The sequence below is a fragment of the Lepisma saccharinum genome, chromosome 10 (assembly GCF_977018435.1).
Source record: "Lepisma saccharinum chromosome 10, izLepSacc3.1, whole genome shotgun sequence".
Lineage (NCBI taxonomy): Eukaryota > Metazoa > Arthropoda > Insecta > Zygentoma > Lepismatidae > Lepisma > Lepisma saccharinum.
In genome coordinates, this window is record NC_139238.1 from 10,234,452 (window position 1) to 10,259,583 (window position 25,132).

General features: G+C 39.3%; 1 protein-coding gene across 1 annotated transcript in view; it reads left to right on the forward strand.

Moving 5' to 3' along the window:
- The first annotated feature begins 8,501 nt into the window (after positions 1-8,501).
- The window catches only part of LOC145993759 (nose resistant to fluoxetine protein 6-like), a 49,896-nt gene continuing 33,265 nt past the window's right edge, over positions 8,502-25,132 (forward strand). Inside the window, exons 1-2 of the mRNA XM_083129524.1 lie at positions 8,502-8,976; positions 23,017-23,258. Of these exons, the coding sequence (XP_082985650.1) occupies positions 8,718-8,976; positions 23,017-23,258 (501 nt within the window). The 5' untranslated portion in view covers positions 8,502-8,717. The remainder of the gene's footprint in view (positions 8,977-23,016; positions 23,259-25,132) is intronic.

Here is a 25,132-nt window from a genome sequence, read left to right on the forward strand (position 1 = left end):
ATAAATATATATATATAATATATATATATATATATATATATATATATATATTATAATTGCATGTAAAAACACAATGTTACCACAAAAATTAAGATATTGTTAAATGCCCGTTACAAGTCCCCGGCGTTTTTTGATGGAAGTAAATTTTTGTGCAAGTTTGATTAAGTCCATTTTTCAAGCCCAATCGCTTTCGATACTTAGCACCATTTCACTCTTGTGCTTGTCCTTCTCAAGTAATTTTTGATCAAAGTTTTTGGGAAACTATCTCAAAGCTGATGAAAACGACACAGGTAGGGTCAAATACATCATATAAGTAGTGCATACGTCAAGAACTAGTCAGAATTTCGTTTTCTACCAAGACGAATTCCACTGTCTGTCGGTGTGTTCCGTTAGGGCGGTGGGGCATAAAAAAGATGAAGCTTTCTTTGATTTGATTTATGCTCTGAAATCTATTGTTTACTAGAGTTATTAGGATGTCTAAAACACGGTATAACCTTTACTTTAAAACAATCCAGTGGGTCTAGAAAGCCAACATCTTCTGTCAGTTCGTCCAAGAAGTTTTTTACTTTTCGTTTCCGTTTGGTAGAAACTAACGTTTATATTTGCCATCTTACCGGCCATTTCTTTAGCTTAATTTTCTAACTCCCAAAAATTACTCTGAAGCTCATTAAGGCCACGTAGAGACTTTTCTAGAAGGCTGCATGCCTCATCAAGGAATATGTTGTAATTTTGGAAACATTTACATGTTAAGACTTCACTTTAGAATACAAGCATTAAGACGAAGTGGAATGAAGAGATTTCTTTCGTAATGCAGATGCTTCGGCTAACTCTGCATTTTTCTTTAACGTTACGATGATTTTGACATTTAACATTATCTGTTTGCAGTTGTAGGGGCTTAAAATATATTATGTTTAGTACAAGATATATTTTAACGCCAAAACAAAATATGTTCTTAACTTTTTTTTAATTTACCAATCTCACTGCGCCCCCGAAGCTCGTGCGCCCACGCTCCGCGCCGTGGGGATGTTATTTACGCGCCTGTGTATCTGTAATTCCACATTTGTTTGTTTATTGTTGTTCCATTCTCTATATACTTAGAAACCATATCTTGAAAACAAAAAAAGAAAAAAACAAATAACCTTACAGGGTATTTATATTATAACTAGCACCCCTTAAATCAAATACTTCATTTGCTCACGGCACTTCTACTTTTCATTGTAGCAGTTCCATGGTACAAGTTGTTAGTGAATGATCATTCTATTCACAAAATTCAAGGTAATAATTTTCTAGTAATTTTCTGAATGTTAACGGCAATGGTTCTACATTAGCATGCAATTATAACTCGACATTATCCATTGTCACAGTGTTTAGCGTCGTCGCCTTATAACCAACGGGTCCCGTTTTCGATACCCGGTGGCGGCACATTACACACATTAAATGTAGGTCCACTCCCGATTAGCCTATCTGTGCATAAAGTGGACTTCAAGAAACAATTCATTTCAATTATCTCAGTGTAGAATTCAAACAAATAATGGTCCACTCTCCTCGAAAATTAGAAGTAGTAGCATAAATGGAGCAAAAAATTAGAACAGAATTCTGGGGGGCGGCGATGAGTAGTTGGTTAGAGCAGTGGATTCTTAGTAAGGTTTGGTCTACAGGTCTGCCGTAGGTTCGATTCCCACCACCAAAAATGAAAATTGCTCACCTGAAGAGACGAGGGGGCTCTCACGAAAAGCAGTGTAAGGATAACATTAGTTTATAGCACTAGAGAATGGACAATATCCAATTAACATTGCGTGCTAACAATTTTCTAGAGTAACTTGACTCTTCCGTTTCGTTTATACGGTACAGTGGGATCCATGAGTATTACCTTGCAAATTGTCCATCACCATGTTCGTGCACTTTATTTGACCCAATAACAACTTCAAGAACTAAAAGAAAACTCAAAACAAGGTGTCGACAACTTCTTCACCAGCATACATAAAAATCCATCGCTTAAAAACGCATGGGATGTAAGAGAAAAATTAATGAAAATAGTCATGGACAATTTGCACTGTAATACTCATGGATCCCACTGTACATGGTAATATGCAGTTTTAAAAATGCTACTTGATTGGATGGATTTGCATGTTATTGTATTTTCTAATTTTTTTCGCTTCCTCCTGTAATAAATCTCTTGTATTAGTGAAACATTTTTAGAGCAGTAATGGATTGCAATTTGATTTTTATGAATATTTATTAAATTTTCGTCATCTGTAGAGCACATGAGTATGTGAGATACAGGGTTCTGCTCTTTCATAGAGATTAGAATTAAGATAACTTGTACATCACGTTAGCTTCCGGTTGAACTGTTGCAGCATTGATTTATAAAGCAAATAATTGATTAATTTCAATGATACACGGGTTTGATATCTATACGTAAACACAGGAGAACCAAGCCATGAATACAAGTTTATGTTGTATTAATTTTAGGAAATAACGGATGGTCGACCAAGACTCGAAAATGGATCTCTGACATACCGTGTCGTGTCATTGTCCTACTGCCGACCTTAGTGGCAGAATGGTCAGCACACCGCGCTATAACTCAATGGGTTCCGTGTCAGAATCGCAGAATGTCCATCAGAGTTCTGTGTGAGTGTCCCCTCAATCTCCTCATATCTGTCGGTCCCGTGTGCGCATTATTCCGGGCGGGTGGCATTCGGTGGGTTGCTGGAATGGTGGGTGGGAGGATAGTATGCTGAGGGTTCCTTCAAAAGGGGCCCTTAAAAAGTACTATCATATTGCCATAGAACAACTTGAGTGGCGTGGGTGGGTTGGGGAGGGGGGGTGGGCCCTGATGCTATAGTGGTACGGACATGTAAACCGTCATACAAGTTTTTGAACTTGATGCATACTGGGTGGGTGGGTGGGCGCTAAGTGGAGGGCTGGGAGGGAAGTGGAGGGCTGGGCGGGACATAATAATCACCCTGTGTTGGCGTTAGGAACATCAACAGGTGAACAGGGTAATAAATTTGGGAGGGTGGGCAGGCAGGAAAGGGGTGGGAAAGATGGGACACCACAGCTGGTGGTGAACGGGTTGTTCATTTCCACAAGGAACTACATGGCAATTTAACATTTGTTTAAATCTAATTTTGACCCTTAGCAGTATCATTGCCGAAGTCTTTCGATGGTGTGGCGAAAGAATGAAGGAAATATTAAGTTATGTATGCTTCGGTGGTTATGTCTGCTTTACATCAACTAGAGCATGCTCTTGAAATGCTTGACATTTAAGTATTAACAAAAAATATTTTGGGTGGGCAGGCGGGTTCAATCAATATTATAGTGATCTAGTGATAACGTCTAGCAGGCATAATTGTCGTACTGATAGCCGGTAACACTTTTGAAAAAGTCACGCCACGCCACTGCTGCTATGATATAGTAAATAAATACTACCAAACCGATTGTCTTGGATGGCGAAATGTACGAAATCTTAAATATTCCTTTCCATATATATAAACCACCTACAATCAATGCAAAATAACAACTTTGTTATAATAACATTGGTTCTTTATTTCTTTATCACAGAAATAGGCGAACTTCAGCTGTGTGTACTGACCACAGCAATAGGTAAACTAGATGATTTTATGTATCACAGCAATAGGCAAAACCTAGCTTCACTCATTTATCGCAGCAATAAGTAAACACCAAGTCTTACTTGAACTCTTGTTGCATTCATGTATTAAAGCTATATATTAACCGAAGCTGCATTCACGTATCACAGCAATAGGTAAATACTAGCATAATTATCTTTTCACAGGAATAGGTTAACCGCAAGTCTGGTTTAAACTCGAGCCGTATGCACGTATCACAGCAATAGATTAACCATAGCTGCATTCCTGTATCACAGAAGTAGATAAACCCTTTCTGCTTTCATGTATCATTACAATATGTAAACCATAACTGCTTCCCTTTATCGCTTCATTAAGTAAATCGTACTTTCAATCCTTTATCACAGCACTAGGTAAACCCTAGCAGCATTCCTTTATCGTAGCAATAGGTGAACCCCAAATCTTGGTTGAATTCCTAGCTGTATTCATGTATCACAACGTTAGATTAATCCTAGCTGATGTCAGAAACAGAAGATCTATCGCCAACAGGTCTTCGTGGTAGCCTATATCATTTCGCCGAAGCACTCCGGGTTTCACTATGCTCGTTCCAGCTTTATACAATCGCCCTACCAATGAATTGCAATTGGCAAACTCGCACCGAACAGTTTTGTCCGTGGATAAAACGATCTCTTCTCTATATTTCTTTTCTGCGATTTGCTTTGACTTTCAGCGACTATACACAGAACTTTTCTCTTTGCGTTTAGAGTTGTCCACCAGTTGGGTATTTGGGGCAACACTATTAGGCTACTACTAACTCAGACTTCTAATACTCTCTAAAAGTAACACTCCTATAACACACAACACACTACTACCTCAACTTTGTTAATTATTTTATCTGATTCATTCATGTAGCCTTCATAAATCCGAAGGTGTATGGCTGCAGCAACACAAGCCTTCCATCTGTCCCTATCCTGGGCAAGATCAATCCAATCCTTTCCATCCTTACCAATTTCCTTCAGGTCCATCTCAACGACGGGATTCTACAAAACTACATATATTCTTGGATATAGATGTGCACATACTGAAGTACAATGATAGATGGCATGAAGCCATGATAATATGGCCTCTTACACTGAGATCGATTATAAACACAATTGAATTTACATATTTCTCTAACTTCATTGTTATGATGGTTATTCCTATTGCTTTTCCAACAGCTTACATCTAAACGTAACGTTCCACCTAGTGTCAAACATTAAGACATAACAGTACCTTGGCACCTTGTTCATCGGTGATCTACATCGAATCACTACGAAAACAATCAATTGTATCGTACCGCGTCTCTCTTTATTCCGAAAACAGTTTTCTAAAGAAGTAGTTGATTGGAAGAGTATACGACTGACCTTTCTTTTCGAGCCCGCAAATATTGACGTTTTCTACCCGGAGAGTAGCCGATCGTCACTTACAATTCATCTGCAGATCTTTTGATTGTTTATATTGTTTGTTTATATATTGTTTATATCCTGTCATGTTTACATTTAACATTCTTTCTTTCTTTTCTTTTTACCTAAAACCATCTTGACTTATTTTTGCCTATCTATTAGTTTCAGTGTAAAATGGCTATTATAAATGATGTATCTGAAACTTTGAATAAATAAATAAATAAAAAAAACAACTAAGTATATTTCCATAAGTATATTTATGCATACATAAAAACATTGAAAATGTTCCCGGTAATGCGGTTATAAGAAGAAACACTTGAGAAAAACATTTGAAAACTTGTAATTACAATTAGTTAGCCCTGAAAACGCAAACATATATATCAGATTACATCGAACTTTATTAGCTGAAAAAAAATCACTATGTTTTGATTATATAATTACATAACATAATACTTTACATGTAACTTTTCATTGAGAATTTGATTATCACGTTCTGTTTATATCACTTATTCCCATCTTCCCATCTATCATTTATTGGCATTTAATTTCATTTTGATTTTTGTTCTTTATTCCTGCCACTTTTGCCTAATCGCGACGACGAGGATGAGTGATTAAATGATTAAATTGATGAAGGGACACTCACAAAGAACACCTATCCACAGGCCGGGATTCGTATCCGGGGCCCCTGCCTCAACTGGTCAATCCTCCACACTGAGTTGATATGGTCATTTCAGAAAATAATCCAGCGTAATTTAACTTCTCTTTGTGTGCAAAACTTTTTGAAATCGTAAATAAAATAAATAATGGAACTAGAAATCTGAGGAAATAAGGATCTAAATTGTTCTTAATTACTTTATTAAATTTTCGTGACACATTCAATATTTTGTTTGAAAATAATGAAAGTTATACATTGGACCCCAATAAACTATTTTTGGGTGGGTCCTGCCCCCCCCCCCCACGCCGTACATTTACTTTTGAATATTTTCTTCAGAATAGCAAGTTTGTTTCCCGCGCAGTGCTACAGTTCTGGTGTAAATTTCCCTGAAAATTGTATAAGTATTTATGATTTTTTAATCCATCAAAATTTTGTTGGGGGGCACAGTTGAAACTGGTGGGGCCAGGGCCCCTCTGCCCCCTACCCTAACGACGTTCTTGGCTTCAAGCAACGATTTATGCAATTTCGATGTTTGTTCTTTGAAGTGCAGAAGTCAGCCATTTATAAGTTGATCGTTTGTTCATCGTTAACCTGTTATTGGCTTTTTAAATCCATTATTGAAAGCCGACGGTTCGGATTAACTGATATCCTGAAAAAATACGTTAGTATTTACTTATAAATATTTGCAGCATCTTGGCCTTTAACGGTGATCGCATCTTAAGAATTATGTTATTTTGCTTATAAAGAAAAAAATAAACATTGGAGAGAGGTTCTTAGTTGTCGGCAAAGTTTATTTGACAGTAAACTCGAAATTCTTGGGCTGCATATTCAAATTCATTTATACTTAAAAACAAGGCAAAATGTATTTTGTCCCTGTATGCGTATGTAATTCAAAAGTTACTATGAGTGGGAATTTTCTTTGTGTATGTACATAATACCCATCAATTGAAAGGATGACAAAATACATGGTTTGAACAAAAGACGTCAATTTCATGAAGTGAGGAAAAAATGTCTTATTTGAACAAGAAAATAAGTTCCCTCCCTTTCTCACTTTTGCTTCGAATTATCCCCATGAGTTATTACTTATCAGATTTAATTACAAAATTTGCTATGATCTTCACCAAAACATTCCATTTTTTTTAGTGAGACAACCCATTTTTTAAAATAGTTATTCTGCCAACATGAAGTGTCGTTCTTTAATATTTACTATTATTTGTTAATTTTACAGGCAGGAAAATTTGCTCTTTCACATGTGAATTTTCTTCCGTGGTTCTTAGTGACTATTAGCAGTAATATACGAATAGCATTATTTTATGACTTCATTTATTTGTCTCATTTTCTTATAATTGTGCTCGAAACTATGGATAGATTTAAGTTTACCAGTGTAATTTACTTTCCAAAATATCCAAAATATCATAATTTGCTAAACGTTATATGTGATTTTGGAAAATAACTTCATAAGTTTTTTAAACACAATTTTATGTTAACCATATGATTTCATATTACTTATTAATTTCATTTCATTATTAGGGCCTCCCCGATGGCATTGCCGCCTTGTAACCAAGGGGTCCCGGGTTCGATACCCGGTGGAGGGTGCATAAAATGGACTTAAAACTCTACTTAACATTTATTTCATTATTTTTCAGCCGTTCCCACGAAACAGCAGAAGCACTAACTGCCGAATCTGCATCTTCCAAACTCCTTTCTACACACGTAAATTGCATTCAGAATTTTGCTGATAAGGGAAGCTTTTCGAAGCTTAAATTTATCAAAACTTGTTAAGAGATCAACTAGGTCGCAGAGGAGAGCCAATGCACTGCCAATTTTTCCCCAATGATGAGGGAATTTCAAACTATAGTAAATGTCCATGAAAATGTTTATATCATTTGTGTATGATTATTTTTAGGAAAATAAGCAGCTGCTTTCAAGACCTCCAAGCCAAAAGCTGGTTCCGGAAGACTGCCACGATTTCATTCCCGATGTTAGGCAGTGTTACAAACTGTGAAGAACTTTCTTCAAGTTATCTGCAGCAAATACCAATGTTGATAATGACAAATTAAGCATAGGGGTAAAGAATGTGTAGTAAAATGTATCAATGGAAAGTTGTTTAATTATCTGTGATTATTCGCAAAAAAAAAGTAAATACGCCAATTACATATCTGTTATGGCATCATGAAGACTTCGACGTACTGGTAATGTTACTTTTTCGTACGTGAGGTTTGGTTTACTGCCCTGCTTTGTCGTCACATCATACAGATTTAGACTTTGAAATTTTCAAGGGTTGGCGTATTTTCTCGCTCACGAGTATACTGTAACATGTTATATATTTTGATTAGCAAAACGTATTTTACATGATTTATTATGTATACAGCATTCGAAAAAAAAATACCTCAGAAAAAAATGTGTTATTAATTTCGTACTTTTCAAGATGCGCATTATCCTATGGTATAATGGTTTTTGCATGTAACTTCCCTCACTTATTTTTGCCCATGAATTTGGGAGCTGCAGCCCCAACAGCCCACCTGGGTACGCCCTTGGTGGAGTGAATGAAAGACGGTAGGCTAAAGACTTGCGAATTAACAGGTCTAAAAATGACCACTGACGTTATTTCACATTGTATATGGTTATACCGAGGGTTATACCTTGCGGTCTATTATACAAATACATACACAACTGCGCAAAAAGTCATCAATTTCAGACCAAGGTAAACCAATAATAGTGATTGCAACTTATGATGTAACTGACAAAAACAAAATGCATATACATTTTTCCTTTCTCCCTCGAGACATTTACTTCCTGTCGACATTGCCACGATCATCGTGAAGGTTGCTGGGAAACTTACTCCGAGAAGGGTCAAGCAAGTTTTTGCGAAGGTCGAAAACTCTCGTTCCTAACGCGAAGCGTTTGATGATCCCATCGCATCGCTACAGTTGCTGTCGCGCTCAGCACCGACCTGGTTCCCTGTGAACAGCTGCAAGTGAATTTTAAAACGCAGCAACCGAAAGCGCTGCGAGTGTTAAATTTTAATTCATTATGGCACCAACCAGAGGAACGATATTGCTGATCTGCCTTGTGCTTGCGTATGAAACAATCGAAGTTGCAACTGATGGAATTGGTACCGGAAATGGAATGTGCGCTGACAAGCCGAACGATTTGTGGAACGATCAGTATTTTTCATCGTTCATGTCCATCTTTATTCCATTATCTGATAGGGTAACCAACCCGTTGTGTAAGGAACATAGCGAGCTATATTTACGAGAACTGAGAAATCACACAGTGTGGGCAGTACAAAGTAAGTAGCATTATTTCTTTATGATTTACTATTCCCTTTAACTAACAATTGCTTAATCGTACAGACCGAAGCGACACGCCCCTTTCGTTTTAACCAAACATTCACAGACCGAGGCGACACGATGCACTGTTTTGAGAAAACGGCCCAGTCCGAGCGACCGTACAGCTTGTCGTGTCGCTTCCGTTTGGAAGGTTCATGTATTTCTGAAGGTTGGTTTCCAATAGACACGTGTCGCTTCGGTCTGAGAGCTTCCTAATACAAACACATGCCAGCTTGGCGACCGAGCACGCTGAGTGATTGACTAACGATCCGGATATCGTAAGTCACGTGGCCTATGACTGTTCACGATTCAAACGTTGGAAAATATATTTCAGGATGTTGTTAATTTTTCGCGCGGCAAATACCAATGTTACGGTATTTGTTACGGTCTGTTTCATAAAATTTTGGAAACAAGAAGCGTTGAATTTTCACTGTATTTTTCGTCTTCCAAAGCACATGTGTTGAAATTCGTGAGAAAGACTACAATTCGAATTTTATTCCAAATTGGCCTTCTCCACTTAATTTATAACTCTTTCTCTATCTTTTCCCAGTTTTAACATATCTACTTGATCGTTTCCTTTCCATGTTTTCCTCTTGTTATCTCTCTCACCTTGTGTTTTTATCTTTCTCTCTCTCTCTTCACTCTTCCCCCTCTCTACCTCGCTTCTAAATATTTCTCCCCCCTCTCTCGGTATGTGTGTGTGTTTTTTGCACTTGTTTCTCTTTCTTTCCCTACCTCTAGTTTCTTTGTTTCTCTTCTAGTTTCTTATCAAGAAAAGTCACTTAAACTTTTCTTCCTGGTGACATTGAAGTGTCATGTGGGAAAGGGCTCCATGCAGAACGTATGTTGGGATTATTTTCTTTTGTTTACATTCCCCAGAGAAACTAGTAATGTAAATGCAAAATTAGTGGTGATTTAAGTGATTACGACGTTCAGAAATGCTCTACTTGTGCGAACATTTCACCCTGCCAGTGAGTGGCCTCGAACACGAGCCGGGGGAAAATTCTGAAGCCCAACCTTTGCCTTGATCTCACTTGGTGACAATGGATTATTTTCTGCATTGTTATGTTTCTACAATGCCACAGTGGTCCAAGTGAATGCAAAACCTGGTCAAAATCCCAAAATTTAAATTGTGAAAGTAGATTTGGTACCCTTATAATTCGAGAGTAAAGGGTCCATTCTATTGAAAACTACCCGATGTTACACAAGAAATGTCGTCCTCAGTTGGCTAGCACCCTTTGAAGTGTGGACATGATGAGATCTTTGTTAGTTTGTTATAGTAAGGGCTTTTCCACGTAGTTAGTTTTGAGTCTTTATAAACATTTATCGGATGCCAATTGCGGTTTGAAACTATTTTTTTGTTACTTTTAAGCTTTAACTATAAGGAGATACTTTTGTCATCTGGTTTAACCACGTCTTGAATTGTTAATGAGCCGGAACTCAAGTTAGTGCTAAAAGCCACAGATTTCTTCTGTTTCAATACTTCTACAGGGTGTCCCACGAACGGCGCAAATGGGAATTAAGAGTGGCGTTACTTTGTAACCGAAACCTGTACATACATAAGTCATACATTAAATGTTAGCCCTGTCCAAGTAGATATTTTTAAACATAGAAACAACAAACGGGGTGCAGTGTTGTTCATGCAGTGTTGCCAAACGTAAGTGAAAGTGTAAATTTATTTTTCCACAAAGCATGGAAAATTGCATGTCAAACATTCGTACGAAAATTTGGACGTCAATTTCCACCTGGGGTAGGTGGACTATTTCGCCATCTATAGTTCAGAGAAGAAAACCGATCGTTTTCGCGTATAACCAATCCTGAAATGCCTCGTAAAGGCGTACCGGTCCAAATGGGTGTTTTAAAAAAATTATGAGGTACAGTGGCAACACTGTTGATGTTTGAAGGCAACAAAAGGTGTGTTTAGTGATGGTCTATGACATGGAAATACTGGAAACAGGAAAAAAAGAAAATGAAAATTATGGTGAAAAAAGTGTTACTTACCTACTCCTGGCAACCATGCAATGCGCGTAACAGGCAGTGTAGCTTTACAAAAGATGTTGAAAATGACAACCATTTTCCCTGAGGCATTCATCATCATTCATTTATCATGTTGGAAGCAACTTTATGCAAGGTTGATTGGTTTATATTGTTAATGGCTGTGCAAATGTTTATTTTTAGATCATCAAGTGTTCTTGGGTTATTAATGTAAACTGTTTGTTTCAAATAACCCCACAGAAAAAAATCTGGAGACGTCAGATCCGGGGAGCGACTGGGCCATAAGTTTTTGCTTATAATGTGATCGCCCAAAAACTCTGCCAACATGTCTAAAGTTTCATTAGACGTGTGACATGTTGCGGAGTCTTGTTGAAACCAACAATCACGTTCATCACGTTCCAACAGAGAAATAAACTGTGTGATAAGGTCACGATAAACTATTCCGTCAACTGTTGTGTTGAAAAAGAATGGACCGATTATTTTTCTCCGCGAAATCGCGCACCACACACCGATCTTTTGTGGATGAAGTGATTGTTCATGTAACAAATGGGGATTGTTACTTGACCAGTGTCGAGAATTTTGACTGTTGACATATCCATTTAAGTGGAACCATGCTTCATCCGTGAAAAAAACCTTATCCAAAATATTCACACCATTGTCTCTAATAAAATTTCTAAACCACTGGCAGTGGAAGCGGCCCCGACGCCTACCCAGCGTCGAATAACATGGGTACCTGGGGGAAACTCTGGGGGGTAAAGGCGGTCAGGGGCGTGATGCTGATCACATCACCCCCACTCACGACCGGATCAAGAAAGTGTGGGGAGTTACCCCCACACCCCCTATACGCCTTCATGGCGTGGTGCTATGCACAGGGGAACACTTTACATTTTTTTTTTACCTTTTTTGGCAGTATCTTACACGTGCACCTTTGTCTGCTTCCTTCAGTTCTTGCACAGCCTGTACCTTATATGCACGTAGGTGCAATTGTTTTAACGCTCGGTGAGTTGTTGTTTTTGATACACCTGACTGTGCAGCAAGTTTACGAACAGATTTCCTGGGAGATTGTGATATTCTCTGCTCCACATCCTGCAGCACACCTTGTGTCAAAACTGGTGGTTGTCTGTGGTAGGGTTTGTCATTAACTGATCCTGTTTCACGAAATCTGGAAACAAGTCGATATATCGTCGAATTTTCTGGAACACTGTTATTCGGATATTTCTCGCGAAACACAGTTTTTACACTAGGGTACGATTTTGAACAAAAATAATGTTCCACAATGAACACCCTCTCTTCCAAAGAGTACTTCATTTCACAGAACAATTCTAATCTTCCCCTACGAACAATGCGAAATGCACGGCTCAAACAGTTCTGAGTACACAACTAACTGATTCTTTTGTTCTCGTTCGGTGGGCGCTCTTATCGCATTGCATGGTTGCCAGGAGTAGGTAAGTAACACTTTTTTCACCATAATTTTCATTTTCTTTTTTTCCTGTTTCCAGTATTTCCATGTCATAGACCATCACTAAACACACCTTTTGTTGCCTTCAAACATCAACAGTGTTGCCACTGTACCTCATATTTTTATTAAAACACCCATTTGGACCGGTACGCCTTTACGAGGCATTTCAGGATTGGTTATACGCGAAAACGATCGGTTTTCTTCTCTGAACTATAGATGGCGAAATAGTCCACCTACCCCAGGTGGAAATTGACGTCCAAATTTTCGTACGAATGTTTGACATGCAATTTTCCATGCTTTGTGGAAAAATAAATTTACACTTTCACTTACGTTTGGCAACACTGCATGAACAACACTGCACCCCGTTTGTTGTTTCTATGTTTAAAAATATCTACTTGGACAGGGCTAACATTTGGTGTATGACTTATGTATGTACAGGTTTCGGTTACAAAGTAACGCCACTCTTAATTCCCAGTTGCGCCGTTCGTGGGACACCCTGTAATTGAGCTACAAAACGACTCAAACAAGCTCAAGTTAAGATTAAACCATCTTTTGTTAGCACAATGTTTCTAGTTTCTGGATCCAAAATTATTTTATGCCCGTTCTTGACCCTTTTTATAAAAAGTCGTAAAATGTAATTGAATACGTGAGACCTTCATTCTTCGTAAGTTGGGTTGGGATGGACAGCTGGGCAATTTCAATCTAAGCAGAGGGCCAAGGAAGAGGTATTTCAAAACACAGTCATTTTTTTCACATCTCTTGCGCAGGTTAAGGTACACTATGAACACTAGGAAAAGTTGCTATTTGACAAAATCTTTGACCTTCAACGACAAGATTTTGCTGGCCGATCGGGTTTCAATTAAAAAGGAAAAGTGTGCTAACACAGCCCAGATATACACAACAGTGGTAAGTGTCTGGCATGACTCCCAAAAATATGAAGGTAATAGATTTTAGCAGGAACGAAAGTCTGCACACATTCCGGTTTGGCCTCTCAAGGTTATGTGTGTGGATACACTTCATGGAACTGCCTGAGAATGGAAAGGGGGGGGGATCGTAGACCCACACTTTTTTCTTTTTTACTAAAATTCAATTCGAGAAAAAGATTTTGTTATCGAATCACTGCTTCGTTTGTTATTTACATAGGTGTAGTTATGTATGAATTAATATAATTAGAAGAATTAACATCATTGATAAAAAAATAATAATCATTGCATGAGTGGCACACATATTTTGTCATTCACTTAATATTAAAAAAAATACAATATTAATTTTTCATCAATGTATTTTTGTTTATACAAGTACAGTTATTAACTATAATAATAACAAAAATTACTGTCATCAGTTGTACAGTCACTGGCTGGATTGTCGTGAAAAAGGGGGGGGGGGGCAAATAGGCCCACCAAGTGAATTTTGCCTTCTATGTACATTACTTTTATGTTTTTATGAACAAAAGTACTACAGAAACATTGCGAACAATGTTTTTTATTTTCATTTTTTTGTAAAAACATTCACAGTTCAAAAATCGAAAAACAAGAGGTGGGCCTGACACGACCCCTTATCTCCTTGGGTAAGCTAGGGTTAAGGGAGGTTTCACACCGAAGTGGTATGCGTCAAATGCATCTTCCCCTCCATCCCTTCAGCTCGCCACACGGTGGAACCTGCTCAATTCTACCCCTCCCCCCGCGCGAGTACGATGCACACGACATGCTGCCCTGCGCAGGTTCTTTTGCTTGTGGTTCCACTGGACCGCATTTACCGCCGGTAAACAGTCCTTTTCCTTGTATTTTTATACATTTAGCTTTAACATATGGGTAATTACTCATTATTATGCAAACCAGTGGCGGCCGGCGGCAAGTATGATGGGTAGTGCCAACGTGATCAAGAAATCGAAAAAAAAAAAAAAAAACTCTGCAATGCCCCCGCTCCCGCCTTGAGGTTGCCCCACTGGCCAAGATGTTTATCCTCGCTTGGTAACGTGGAAAACAGTGTGGGTTTAAGTAATAACACACTAGTACGATTCATCTTCACTCACTAACCTATCTTTATACACTACAGGACACTTCACTAAAAACACAATTACAAGAGGAAGAGAAAACAAATCTTCTCACCTTCTCCTCCCCCATGCACACGTATTCCAACTGGATGTTGAAAATATTCTAGACATTTGATGTAAAAATAAATTGTCGAAATGCCAAAGAAAACCTGCATCACCATAGGATTTTTTACTTTTATATTTTTAAAAAGTCTGGATGGCCCTCTAGGCGCATCTATCTACGTATTATAAAAATGTTCATTTAACTTTGGAAAAATACTAGGTTCGTTTCTCCAAAAGTTGGCAGAAAAGTAGATAGTACCTTTTTCAAGAATTACTTCCCCAACGGGTCTTACAAATCCGTCGTATTTAGCGACTTATCTCTGAAGATGGCAACTGTGTCAACACTGCGAAAGTTCCCTCGCTGTGCCAAAGCGAAAACGGGCACGGGTGGTGTCTTATGGGCTAACCCCATTGGCTAACACCACCCCCTGCCACCTTCTTCCTGGCTCATGGTGGAAATGTTACTCGCTGAGACTTCGCACGTGTTTCAACTTGGTTAGGTCAGCTCTTGGGTGGCGCGGACCGCTGCCTCGCCGAGGGTACGAAACAGCTGGCGATGTAGTGAGGAGGTTGGGGCTGTTCATATCTAGTCTGTGATTGGGGCGGTCGTCACGTCAGCTTGACCGATTGCAAGATTCGAATCTCCTTGTCTGTAAACTATCAATGTATTAATTTAACAATACTTGGGCTATGTATGCATTTCTTCTGAGGGTAGTGCCATGGCACGGCGGCCCTCTCCCTTGAGCCGCCGCTGATGCAAACTATCAAAACAAACTTCTAAACCAAAATTTAATTATATTATTATTAACAGAACGTAAAGACAGGTTCATGTACGAAACTGAGTGTTCTCCATCGCACCCTTCTGACGACCGTGTTTCCTCCCCGATTGGGAGCGGGGAGGGCGAGAGAGACGTAGCGATTGGCTTCTTTTAATTATTATTATTATTATTATTAATAATAAAACGCCTGCGTGGTCAGTTTCACCGCTCGAGACAGCGTTGGCGGGAGAACGCTGCTTGTTCCTTCCTGCTGTCTGCGCCGCGCTTGAAAGAGGCAGCGTTGCTACATGAAGGAAAATTCCCTTGGTGAAGGGGAATCAAGATGCAATTTCAGATAAAAATATAAATCTTATGAAAAATATTAAAATTGCCGGAAACTTTGAAGTTGCTGCCTGCATTGGTATTTTATTTCTTTTATAACTAATTAATCTAATATATACACAATAAATAAGAGATGGTAAACCAGGTCAAATTTTCAGAATACGCCATTGCAGCAAATGGCTTAATAGTCTAGAGACAATTTCTGAAGGAGACCTAGAAATTGAATCGGAGCATGGATGTTGGTAGGGGGTGGAACGCTTCGTCAACCCGCCCCCTCCTGGGAATTGGCGTCGTTCAAGTTTTAAAAAAACAACAGAAAACGTGTTATTTTTATAGGGGCCAGGTTACGTTTTCATATTTAATCCAAACAATAAATTATTTCACGGGTTTCAAAATTTCACAATGGTGATTATTATCCTATTCAAGTTTTAACAATGGCCTGACCCTCCTCCTTTAAAAATTTCTGGCGACGTTCATGGAATGAGGAGGAACAGCATGTTAGAGAGTGCTAACCAACATACATATTTCGTTTTATGGACCCTTAGAGGTGACGAAATGTTTTGTTGCAATTCATGGATTTCTGAATTTACGCCAGGGACCGCCATTTTATAAAATGGTGTATATTTTCAACAATAATCATATGTGCCCAGAAATATAATTGAAAGTCGTGCAATATATACAAATATGTATTTCCTTAGTGTGTTTTAAGGGTGTCCGAGTTAGAAACAAAATTTTACAATTTTGCCGGCGGCGGGCCGTATCAAACAATATTGTTGCAAAAAATTACTGATTTTTCGAATTTCTTTCAACTTAGCTAATAGACCAGTAATTGTAGGTTTTAAACTTGCAGAAAATAGTGGAAAGTGAAAAATTGGTGACGAGATACCTTAAATCTCCAAGAATTCCATGCGTGCGTCGACCCAAAATGGTTTCGGTCTTTTGGATAAGACATTCACTGCGGGGCAACATGATGTACGCTATTGAGGAAAGGTCTGGTCAGACTGACAAACGAGCGACAAGCGAAATGTGTAGCTTGCTTGTCGCTTGAGTACGAAATGTTGCATTTATACCTGAATGTTTGTTTCCGAGAGAAAAGCGTTAGGACTGCAAGGTAGGTACGTAGATAAAAGCTCCCCGTGCACTTTGCACCATGCCTTGAGACATAGGGGGATGTGGGAGTAGGGCACCACACATTCTTTCAATCTCTGTCATGTTGGAAGTGATGTAATTAGCACCACGCTCAGGCCGCCTTTACCCGCCCCCCCACCTGTGACCCATTTAGTTGAGGCTGGGTGAGCTCCAGAGCCGCTTTATGCGGGGACAAGCCCGGGAAATCCGACCTTAGATCAGCCACCCGGAAATCGAACCTGGGCCACCCACGTAGCAGACAGACAACTTACTGACTAGAATACCGCGGCTACCCTTTGGGACTGGACCTACAGTTTAAAGTGGGATCCGAAACACCATGTGCCTCAACCGGGTATCGAACCCGAGACCCCTTGATTACAGAACGACTTGTCCATTCTCATTTCACCATAAGACCTACTTATATAATCTTTGGTTTCGCGACTTGTCCATTCTCATTTCACCATAAGGCCTACTTATATAATCTTTGGTTTCACTTACTGGACAAGCTTCAGCGCACAAACAATCAACTTGATCGGCCGGACGAAAAAGTATACATGATTATCTTTTCATCTCTTGAATTGCCAGGAAGTTGGTAATAATCTTTGGACATATAGTGATAGATTCTCGTAATATTGTAGATGAGTATTTGAATCCTTGTTTTCTTCTTTTTTCGAAACTCTTTGTCTGAAAGAAAAAAAAACTGTCGAATAAGACCATTACTCTTTCTACCTTCGAAACACAATGAACTTGAACTTGTAATCAGAAGGGGTGCAAGGGGTGACCTTCCACGTAGGCGCCCAAAAGTCAACCTCACTTCCACGTAGTGTACCCTGGACTAAAGACTAACGAGGCTCTGGCGACTGGCACTATGGCCAGTATAATTTTGTGTGTGTTGTCCTGTTTGTTGTCCTTGTGTGTGCTGAGTGCCCGTTTACGGCCTCAGCTTTTAACAGAAGTCAGAACATTTTAACATTTTTAGTTATGCAACGCTAGAGTTGTTATTTGTAATGATAAGGGGCTGGCCCCCGTATAATGTGACGGGAGCAAAATAGCCTAAGTGCTGACGCTCCCAAAATTTTAAATTCAAAATCAAAATCTTGTAATCAGAAATATGTCCATCACCGATTCAGGAAGTGCGCAGTTAGAAGTCAATTTTGCTTCAAAAGTGTACGTTCTTGAAAATTACCCTTAACGCAGCTACTTAAAATATTCCGGACTGGATCACATAATTTTAAAATCGGCGAGTTTATGAAAGATACGCTTGGATATCCTTCACATGAGAGATTGCTTCAGGTTATTCACATCGACTCTTGCAAATTTAGCTGCATCATCTGCTGGGAAGAACTGATATTAAAGTACAAAAGGCTATGAACGGCTAGCGACAGCTATAGCAATTCAAACACCGTCGATAGCCACCAATAGGTCAATATCAGAAATATACACAAACCATAACGCGTTTTGCGTCATTCGGGGACACATTCATTTGAACGTAGTATCGTGTAGCTTTTCCTGCTGATTTAGCGTGCTTTGTTGATTGAGTTTCTGTTTTAAGTCTTCCTTATGCACAATAAGGTTAAATGGGACTGGACCTACAGTTTAAAGTGGGATACGAACCACTATATGCCTCCACCGGATATCGAATCAAACGCGGGATACCTTGATTATATAGCGACAACGTTACCATTACGCCATCGGGGAAGCTCAGCGTGCTTTCCTCTTGTTGCTTTTATAGTTACGTTAGAAAAAATAGAAATGCCGAAACTTAAAAACAAGTACAGTTGTTTTCGAAATATTTTGAACAAAAATCTGATTGATTGGACAGTCTTAAATTGTGTTTTAAGATCTTTTGGTGAGAAGTTTCATTAAACTGGCACACGATAGTGTAAAGTTAGCCTCTATTCTCTATTCCAAAGTTGTGATAAAGCATAAAGAAACACGTTGATGTAGTATGTACGTACGTGTTCAAATTGTTTTGCTGAAAATGACAAAAAACAAAAGCATAATCATGGGCGTCCGGAAGGGGGGACAAGGGGGGGGCCGTGGCCCCCCTGTAAAACGAAAGTCAACCAAAAATTACATATTTCACACAAATAATTTAATTTCAGACACAACAATGTGTGTTAATTATTACACAAACATGATAAATTCAAATTTAAGCAATGTTTTTTGAGGGATGAACACTATTATTAGGGAAAATATGCCATGTTGGCCCCCCTGGAAAAAAATACCTTCCTTGCCCCTCCCTGGAAAAAATCCTGCAGACGTCCATGAGCATAATATGTCATTTTCATTACCCGGAACAACGGAGCAATCCGGAACGCTTGTCTTCAGACTGTATAAAACGTAAACCAAACGCATGATAACGAAAACATCGCATATTATCATCTTTGTTCCGTCGCTGAAACACGGAAACGAAGTAGTTCCCAGGATATTATGCAAACCGAAACGAAAGTGAGAATTCTGGTCAACCGGTTATGGCGCAATTCGGGTCAAGGAACCACAGACTCGTCGACCTTCAACGGTTATTGACCATGACAAAATGGCATGACTGCTCCCCGCGTCTCTCTCATTTGTCACAAATTCACATGTATAATTAGTGATATATACTGAGTCTACTGACATTATATACAGCTTCACACTTTCTAGAGCAAGCCTGTAGAAGCTCTTACAGAAACCTTTCTAAAACAGAATTAAGATATCCATTTCTTGTTACCCTACGTGACGTTTTAAGTTCGTCACGCACAGCTTTACGAAGATCTCAAACTCACGAGTCAATTCGGGAAGGTTTAACGAATAGATCTGACTAGGGTGTGGATCTATAGCAGTGGCGGATCCAGAAGCTACAGCTGGGAGGGGCGAATTTCAGTTGGGTTTACCTAACCGAGAATCAATTCTAACCTACACTTGCACTGTTTTATGTAAACAATATATCATACTGTAAACAGGAACCAAGCTGATTTCCATGTTCTAGAGATTGGAGTATTGTTTTGCAAAAACAGGGAGTTTTTCTTTTCTTGATCACGTTGGCACTACCCATCATAATAGCCGCCGGCTGCCACTGGTTCTCAACCTTCGTGGGTCCCGCGGCCCGGTAAATTAGTTGTTTAAAAGTCGATGCCCCGATCCCAATAATTTTACTAATGACTTTCAATTTTTTAAACTTTAGCCTATATATTAATTACTATATACCCTTGAAATTTAATATTAATAATCATAGAGAGTATTAGTTCGATTTTGCCTAGCAAATATGCATAAAATTTGTTGATTTAAATTAGTTAACAATGACTGGATCTAATAAGATCTTAGAATCTTTTAGTTTCCTCTGGCCAATATCAAGAAATTAATTCCGTAAGTGCTGATTTTCATTGGTACGTTTCACTTCGGACAACGGAAAAAATTATCAGAACAATTCTACTTCAATATATTTTGTTAATCAAAATTGCTGCGCAAACTAAATTCGCCGTGGTGCTGGTACGTCAACCTATAAATTTGGAGACTGGTAGCATCGCATGAGGTTAGCTCATTTGATCGCTCACCGCTAAAGAAAGAAAGACCGGTTTTACAGGTGGTTGCCAGCCTGGGCTGCAAGTCGCTTCACCCTTCTGGCCCTGACTCGAAAATGGCCCCACACTTGTATTTCAAATTTGGAGGCTGCACGGGCGACAGTCCCCTCTCAGCGGCTTCGATTCCTCATCGGCGAGAAACAATTTCCTCCGTACCCCAAAGGAAAGACTATCTTTCCAGGTGGTTGCCAGCTCGGGCTAAATGTCGCCAATTTCAGGAGAATTTCTCGCGGCCCGGCTCAGAAACACCGCTTTAGAGGGCTCGTAGTAAAAGTATCGAGGTATCAAACTGAAAAACGTTATTCACAAAAGATCTTTGCCTTAATGACTTCTATACGTTGTGTAAGTTTGTGAGGCACACTCGTTATATATGTTACACACACACACACACACACACACACACACACGCTAGAATCCTGCATGGGACCGCTTTCGCTCGCTTGTACTCGTTCGAATCTCCCACCCTCGAGCGTATATCGCGCAGTGGTAGTATCGTCGCCTTATAGTCAAGAGGTCCCGGGTTCGATTCCCAGTGGAGGCACATAGTGGCTCAGATCGCACTTTAAACTGTAGGTCTAGTCCCGACTAGCCTTACTGTGCATAAAATGGACTTAAAAAACACCAAATCAAATCAATCAAATCATTTTAATGTGGAAATAATCGTCGACACATACATGTAAAATATTCGCCTTGGTATTTTCAGCCCACAATCATCTATTTAATTTTCACGTCACACTGTATTGGTAAGATGGACTAAACTGCATTTTAACATGGAGATAATGACTATGTTCACCCAAGTATCAATTTCACCGCGTCTTTCACTTAACGATCCATATATGAGAGTCCACTATTACAAATTACGGTTATACGTGTACTACTGGCCTTTGAGTGTATACCTCTCGTTTTGCCTGTCCGAGCGATATTCGCTCGAGCGAAGAAGCCCTCAATTCCGTAAGCTTTCTAACATCGTCCGTGCGAACTATTTGGCGCTCGAGCGAAATACGTTCGTTTGAAAACTCTCTCCGCAGTGGATGCACTTTATATAGGTGTGTGTTTCACCTACGTCACAAACTGTTGCATTGTGGGATCGAGTAGCCATGATTGAGGCCGGTTCTTGTAAACATACGGAAGTCAAGCGGGCGGGCGGGAGATTTCAACCTTGTTTACGATGGTACTGTGTACTTTTCGTTTGTTTAACAGAAACTCACGTTTATCCTCGAATTTTCCGAGAAAGAACAGAAGGTGCGCTTGACGGCACGGGACTCCATAATTGTTGATCAGAAGTTACCGCGTCGTCTGGTTGGCGAAAGTAAATTGTGCCAACATTAATGAACAAAGCGAACATTACATAGTATGCAGTGAACATTTCCTCTCGTGTTAAGTTCATATGCCACCTTTGTCTGTGACTTTTAGTACAAATGGATCGAACTGGTGTGTTGCAATAGTGTTTCTTTGTTTTTGGTAGAAAGGTGCTGATACTTCCGACAAGTTTGACGATAAAAATGATAATCTTCAAAGTTTAATTCATCTTGATAATTGTACGTTTGTACTTGGTTATGTATTATATTTTGTTCGTTAAGACGAACTGTTCTTGATATTCGGTCCATGAGAAAAGGTGCCGCTAGTAGGCTTTGCGTACTGTCAGAAAAAAGAAACACTGCTATCAAAGTATCCCAAATCGATTGATTGGTTTGGTTTATTTTACCTAATTTTTATGCTAGTTTTGGCTAATCGTGAAGACGAGGCTCAGTGATGATATGTTGAAACTGATAGAGCGAAACTAGCAAAGAACACCAATGCTCAGGCTGGGATTCGAACCCGGGACACCTGGCATCGTAGCGCGCTGTGTTAACCACTCTGCCACGGAGGCCGGTATATCCGAAAATGTTAAAGCAAGGAGTGAAATTACCGTTTTCGAACAACTCAACATTTTACATTACACCGCTTCAACAAATCTTAAAAGGAAACAAAGACGACAATGGCGGAACCTTGGAATTTACAGTTCATCAAGGCTGTAAATGTTTCAAGCAGAATCCTAACCAATAATAAATACGAAAACAAATTGATTCCATGTAGCTGGGTCAAACACACGTGAACTACAGTTGGGTAAAGGTCCAGTTCATATGGACCTACACCGCAAAACTTTGCTTTTTCTCCATATCTTTTTCTGTCGAGTGCGCAAAGAGTTCGAACATATGAAAAATTACCACTATTCCCAGATGACACGACATTGTCATTAATTTTATGCAATGTTACCGACATTTTACAGAGTACTAACAAACGTACAGTTGGCGCAGGTGAAACGAACGCTACGTGGTGGGTATTTCCTTGCAGACGACAAGCAACTTCGCCGCAAACATGGCGGCGGTGCGAATCCTGACGTCACATGAAACCCACCTATTCTATTTCGAGACCGAGGTGGGTGCTGTCTAGACGCAACCAAGAACGAGACAGGAATTTACAAGTCAATAACAACACTACCAAGTTTCGTCACGATTCCATTCCTACGAATGCTGGACTTCCAGGTAATGCTTTACTCTGTCCAAGCAAGGATAAATGAACGCTCTTGAACCCCGCACTTACCTTGACTACAAGGTAAACTGTTGCTCGGTGATAGATCCAACATGTTTTTAACATTTTTATTGTTATTGTGCTTCCAGTGTTCGACGCTTCCGCCAAGTTCCCAGTCGGCGTGCTGTCGGGGTCCACTTACCAGCTGGGGAATTTCGACCAATGCCTCCGAATCAAGGTTCCGCTTCGAGGAAGCACCTTGAGTGGCCAGTACTGCATCAGCAGGGTTCGTTATCGCATCCGTCAGAAAACAGGTTCTCCATCGGCGAAAGGAATTGTGGATCTTGCTGCTCAGATCGAGTCCCAAGGGCACGTGTGGAAATTATTAACGGTAAGAAGTTTCGTAAATGTTTTGTAACCAGATTGTTGGCAAAAGGACACTACTTAGATAATGTGTACCAATTTCCATTTCAAGATTAAACCAAGAACTGCCCAGATTTATAAACAAGGGTTCCTGCTTTAGATCTTAGAAGCATGGGCGTAGCCAGAATTTTTTTTAGGGGGTGTCAAGCCATTGAGAAAACTTTAATAGTGCAAACAATAATTATTATTATCATGCTTACGATTATTACAAAATAATTATAAACTAATAAAAATACAATTTATTCCAAATTATTATTATCTCCTCGGGGAGAATTTTCTACTCTTTCCACCATATGAGTGAATATCACAAATACAACTGTTTTTATTATTATAAACTTCATACAGTTAGTGTATTGAAATGTATAGTTACTCTATTTTGTTAACAACTTTTACACACCTCGTTCAAAAAAAAAAATACTTGAAAAGTTAGGGGGAAATTTTAGCCATAATGTTTATGATGTGACCTTTCACATAAAACTCAATTTTTTGAAATTTTGAAACCATTTATTATTTAGTTTAAAATGGTAGAGTATGTATTTTACACTCCATTGTTTTCGATTTAACGTCTATTTCCTTCGTTATTCTGCTCGAATAATAATTAACTGAACTTCAATGCGTTATTCACAATAAAAACGACAAGCCTTCTGATTGTAACTTGAGATGAACGATGCCAATTTCGAAGGGGGTTGACGGACCTGCTCGACCCCCTCCCGACGCCCATGCCTTAAAGAAGGGGGGAGGGTCAATTTTTTTAAAAAAAATATTTACATATTCTACGGAGGCTTCTTAATGTTATCAATCAGCACCATTAAATTCAAGGAAGATAAACCGGTTTACACTTTTCAGTGTGACAGATTTGTGATAAATAGTTCGTCTTCAACCACCGAAGAAGCTACTTTTGATTATCCCCGAATCTTTCATTGCAAGCCATACGTGAAGTTTACACAAGACAAGTTTGACATTTCTGGAAAACTTATTTTATACCGTGGGATCAGGATCGTTGATTCTTCTTTGTAGAAATGGGCATTCGAAAGAAAATTCCAATATGATGTGTTGGCGTCGTATTTACGTGTCATTAATAGAGAACTTTACAGGGCGGCATAGACAGATTTGCATTTATGTCATTTAGCGTCGCATTCTTCTACTTTTGGATAATCGCAACGATGAGGATGGTGGCATTGATCAAGGAATCCGGCAGGTCCGTATCGAAGGGGGCTGAAGCTTATGCGACGGAGAAATTTAATATCTAGCCGAATTATCTAGCTACGGGACTGGAATCGGCACATACACAGAGAGAGAGAGAGAGAGAGGGGGGGATATAAGAAATCCGATAATTAATGAAAAAGGAGGCAATATTTCCTCCTTCCAGAATGGGGTGACCCCTTCACCCTCCCTGTAAGCCCCAGTCATTGAAGGATTTCTCAGAATTTTCGCAAGTTGGTTACCACCTGACTCACGATCCTCAGCTATTTGTGTCATACCAATCTACACGGATATTGTTTAACTCTGATAGCGCCCATTTCTTGTGTGTTTTTTACCCTGCAGTCTTCCATTCATTATTGTTTGCCGTTATTTGGTCGACATTTCTCTAGCGTTCATAGACAATTTACTGAAAGTTCTGGAAAACGTCACTCCCCCTCCCCTAGCCATTCTCTCTCTCTACATAAAAAAAAATATCCAAAATAAAGCAAATCTAATTACATGACGAAAAGTACGCACGCATAGTTGAAAATTATCGTTAACAAATCTGTGATACCCTAGGCGTGAAATAAATTTATTTCAGCAGTTCTCAGGCAGCTGAGCTGATGTGTTTGGAGGAGGTGAAAATTTCTACACACACAC